The sequence below is a fragment of the Paramisgurnus dabryanus genome, chromosome 21 (assembly GCF_030506205.2).
Source record: "Paramisgurnus dabryanus chromosome 21, PD_genome_1.1, whole genome shotgun sequence".
NCBI classification, from domain to species: Eukaryota; Metazoa; Chordata; class Actinopteri; order Cypriniformes; family Cobitidae; genus Paramisgurnus; species Paramisgurnus dabryanus.
In genome coordinates this window covers 15,258,364-15,262,393 of record NC_133357.1, presented here as the reverse complement: position 1 = coordinate 15,262,393, position 4,030 = coordinate 15,258,364, and the positions used below count along the sequence as shown (strand labels likewise).

The following is a 4,030-nucleotide window of genomic DNA, read 5'->3' as shown; positions in this document are numbered from 1 at the left end:
TTAAAATTTCTTGGAGATGACATGTTAATAAATTACTTAAAACTTTGTTCATCTAAGCATTACTTGGTTTAACATGATGAAGTGAGTTGTTAAGTGGGAAGCCCCAGGGCAGCCGGTCACTAGGGTATGAAACCTAATCCGAAAACGAAGAGAGCCGCTGACTGCAAGTGGCAGACACACGGCAAACGTCATGCCGACAGTCCGCGCAACACGTCTCTCAGTTCCGGAGCTCACGCGCAAAGGGAAGACGATACGTTTACATTCAGGGATAACATTAACGACATGAGAGACTCGATCCCCCACACTGCCTTCAAAATATTATGAGGTTTGTAGCCTTAATTTTGAAATTGTGTGATTTAGTCAGAAAAAGAAGCGCGAAAGACACCCCACACGCTATTCAGGTACAGCAAAACAATAAAAGCAACTGGTACACAAAAGAAAAGGAGGAGAGGAGTCTTCCATATTCTCTTTTCACTGAGGCAATCTGTTAGTGACATTAACCCAAAGCGTATTTCCCAGGCCAGTGAATGGGGGTTTAGGACTTCTTAAAGATCCCGCTGCATACAGGATGAGACCCTTTTCAGATGTTTAATTACCTTTTTGCAAAAGAAAAGAGAAAACCTGCTCATTGCTTTTGTCATTTCAACCCGCGACACTTTAAGGGTGATTCCCGCCAGAATTGAAAACTAATAGCAATACTTGGCATTACAGAAAATGTTTGTCATTTAAATCAAAAGCTGAACATTTTTTAAAGTCACATGAAAAGCATTTAGTCTTTGTGCTACCTGAGTATTTGAGTGTAAATACACAAAAACATAACTTGCCTAAATAAATGCCATATAAATTAATTCAATATTTCAATTAAATTTGTGTGCTAAAATACAGAATTAATAATAGTTTAAATTAAGTTGATTTAAAATACATATTGTCTTAAAATAGATTATGATTTATTCTATATGGTGTCGGTTATACAGTGCAGATAATAATTTAAAAAAGGCTTCTCAACAAAAGCATTTAGTTATTTTGATTTATTTAGCATCAAACATAAACACTCATGAGAGTAACAAGAAAGCTTTGGCATGATACAGTCTTTTACAAACTTTGTACAAAACTAGATTCTTTCATTAAAAAAGTACTTTATAAACAATAAGTGTTATTCTGTTGAATTAACAGCATATTCATTAACAGCATCCAAATTTTGGAATTAGCTAACGAACACTTGCGCCGTGTCCAACAGAAGGTTAATATAGTCCCTTAAAACGGAACTCAGTATATTTCTTCATCATGAAAAACTTTTAAAAGTTCGTATAGGTTGACAAGTCTACCAGGGTCGCCAAACAGGCTCATTGCTTTCTGCTCCAGCACTGACACCAACGGGACTGACGGCTTGTGAAACGCCTGCGAATGAGGTCATTCCGTGGACAGGAGATGCAACCGTCGGGGCTGAGCTGGCCTGGACCGGACTTGCGTTGACAGTAAGGGGTACACCTGCATTTGCGTAGAGGGGAATGACCGGAGTTGTTGAAGAAGCGAAAGCTGGGTTGGGGATAAGAAAAGCAAACTGTCCGTCAGTGGCTGGCACCAACTGGAATCCTCCAAAGACTTTGGGTGAGACAGCTTCTGAAGGACTGAGTTTGGATCCCATTGATGCGCTGTTGATGGGCAAGGTTGAAGGAAGCTGCACGTGAAGAGGCTGAGACAAATGTGCTTGCTGAACGGGGGTAGGCTGTGGGTAGTTCATGGCCATCATCTGTCCCATACAACCGGACAGGTGGTTGAGAAGCCGTGACCTGACATCTGTATTTACCCCCTCGCAGGAGGAGAGAAATCGAGTCACCTCGTTCATGCACTCGTTGAATCCCGCGCGATACTTGCTCAGGACGTTTGTGTCAGCTGACAGGGCCGCTAAAAACAAAAAAATGGAAATGTCTATTAAGAAAGCGTTTAGGAAAAACAATTGCATTTTTTAAATAATATTTTAATCATTGTAGTTCATTGCATGGACATGTAACTTACCAGTCATTTGAACACGCTGCAAATTACGCAAGTGCTTGACTGTCATCTCGAGAATATCAGCTTTCTCCAATTTTGAGTGTCTGGAGCTCTGTGAATGAGAAAAAAACATTAAAAATTGAGTAACTTGCATTGCTAAATAGTTTTTTGTTTTGTTGTTGTTATACAAGTATATTTGTTTGTTATGTTAATATTAACTTACATCTTTCTTAAGAGCATCGAGAATCAGGGTCTTCAGCTGGCCAAGGCTTTCGTTGATTCTCGCTCTGCGGCGTTTCTCCATGATTGGCTTTGAAGACTGCAGATGTGAAAACATCATTAGCATCATTCACATGTGGCAAAGACAGGACATGACAATCTCGTTTTCATAATTACAAATACCAACTGCACAAAAAGTAACACTCATTTACCTTTCTGTGCTCACTGGCATTCTTTGGTTTATCCGGAGTATGAGATCCATTGGCAGGGGCACCCGCAATAGGTGATGCAGTCTGCTTCTCCATGTTATCGGCGGGCATGATCAAACCCAAACTGTGTCCGGTAAAAATGCCAAAAAAGTTTATATTCCGTGTGTGGTCTTTAAAAACACAGACCTGGGCTCTTAGGATTTAAAGCGTGACCAAGATGCGGAGCGTAGCCAAGATCTTGGGACGGTCACGAGAGAGAACGCAAGTCCCTCTTATCAGCTATATGACTTATAGTCGGCGGGCTGTCATATGGGTGCACGAGCGTGTGCGGCGTAACGCTTCTGAGGGCAAATCGACTCTCCCACTGCCACACGCCAGCGGTATTTATAGATAGATCGCATGCTCCCAGTTCGTGTGAAACCCTCTCTGCATTCTTTCCCACACTCGCTTCAGCCAATAGGCGCACGGACTCACCCATTGGGCGCGGGCAGACTGCTGATTGGACAACACCCCCGCGGGCTGTCAGTCACGCGCTGCTCAATCAGCCCTGGAGGGACAAACAACAAAGAGGCGAGTGCAGTCGGCCTGACTGTGAAGTGATAAGGGGAATTGGAGGAATACTCTTGCTGGTTGCTACCAACTTTTTTTCTTCCCTGGCTAAATGATGAATTTAAAGTGCACGACAACATTCCTTTACACTTTGATATGATGTCGGAATTTTGTATTATTGCCAAATCATGTAGTATTGAGATTACAAATAAAATCCTCTCTCATTATCTCTGCATATATATTGAATAATATCACAAGTGAATAATTTATAATTGACTTATATTATTAAAAAGTAATATGCTACTTATTTTGTCTACCATTACTTTTTATATTATAAAATGCGTTTTATTGAAACTTGAGCAACTTTTCATTACAGATAAAAATTGTACTTGATTTACCTGTATTGGAAACAAAACTTAGTGTTGACATTAAAAAATAACATCCAGAAACTTTGGATATCTAGTTGCGCTTCAAAGAAGAAAACAGCTGTAGAGGCACGCGAGGCGGTTCAGAGCAGCACGCAGAAGACCAATAGAAAGCTGCCCGCTTTATGCAAATGAAGCTGAGCTTCGTCTTATTGGCTGGGTGAACATCATGCGCGTCAATCATTGCAGCAGTGCAGGAGGCAGAGAGCGCGCGGCGCGGGGGAGGTGTTGCTACATCTGTCCGCGTGCCAGCCCGTCTCCTCGCCCGCTCAGTGCACCGGTCCGTCCCCCGAGCACGTGCCGTTCCTCAGCTCGCTGGCTGTGGGCTGTAGAGTAAGTTTCGTGGCTGTTTGTTTTATTGCTGGTGCTAAATGTTCAACTTAGTTTACAATATTTCCCTGACTGGACTGTTTAAAACTTGCATTCTATTAATGTTTTTATTAACAAAGTATATTATTAAAAAGTAAAATATTATTCGTATGCATCAGATTAATTTTAGGTGGTTGCTAATCACACTGCTTCACTTAAATTTGCTTGGTATGTTGGCTGCAAGTGGAGTTTGTTATAAAATAACTTTTTACATTTTTTTTCGAGAGTTAAATTACTTTTAAACTGTTTATTTAAGCTGTTAAATAT

General features: G+C 41.0%; 1 protein-coding gene across 1 annotated transcript; it reads right to left on the bottom strand.

The window, feature by feature from the left end:
• Positions 1 to 1,013: 1,013 nt before the first annotated feature.
• her9 (hairy-related 9) lies at positions 1,014 to 2,828 on the bottom strand. Its single transcript, XM_065285847.2, has 4 exons — positions 2,424 to 2,828; positions 2,216 to 2,311; positions 2,017 to 2,104; positions 1,014 to 1,905 (listed from the first exon to the last, which is right to left on the bottom strand). The coding sequence occupies exons 1-4, from the start codon at positions 2,529 to 2,531 to the stop codon at positions 1,322 to 1,324; spliced, it is 876 nt and encodes a 291-aa protein (XP_065141919.1). The 5' UTR covers positions 2,532 to 2,828; the 3' UTR covers positions 1,014 to 1,321.
• Between the last annotated feature and the right edge of the window lie 1,202 nt (positions 2,829 to 4,030).

What these genes read in the sequence shown, in the direction of transcription:
- her9 (XM_065285847.2), bottom strand. Translation starts at nt 2,531, where the DNA reads ATGCCCGCCGATAACATGGAGAAGCAGACTGCATCACCTATTGCGGGT. An exon ending in ATGCCAGTGAGCACAGAAAG is followed by an intron (nt 2,312 to 2,423) that starts GTAAATGAGTGT and finishes TCACATCTGCAG; the next exon opens with TCTTCAAAGCCAATCATGGA. An exon ending in GCAGCGTGTTCAAATGACTG is followed by an intron (nt 1,906 to 2,016) that starts GTAAGTTACATG and finishes TTTTGTTTTTAG; the next exon opens with CGGCCCTGTCAGCTGACACA.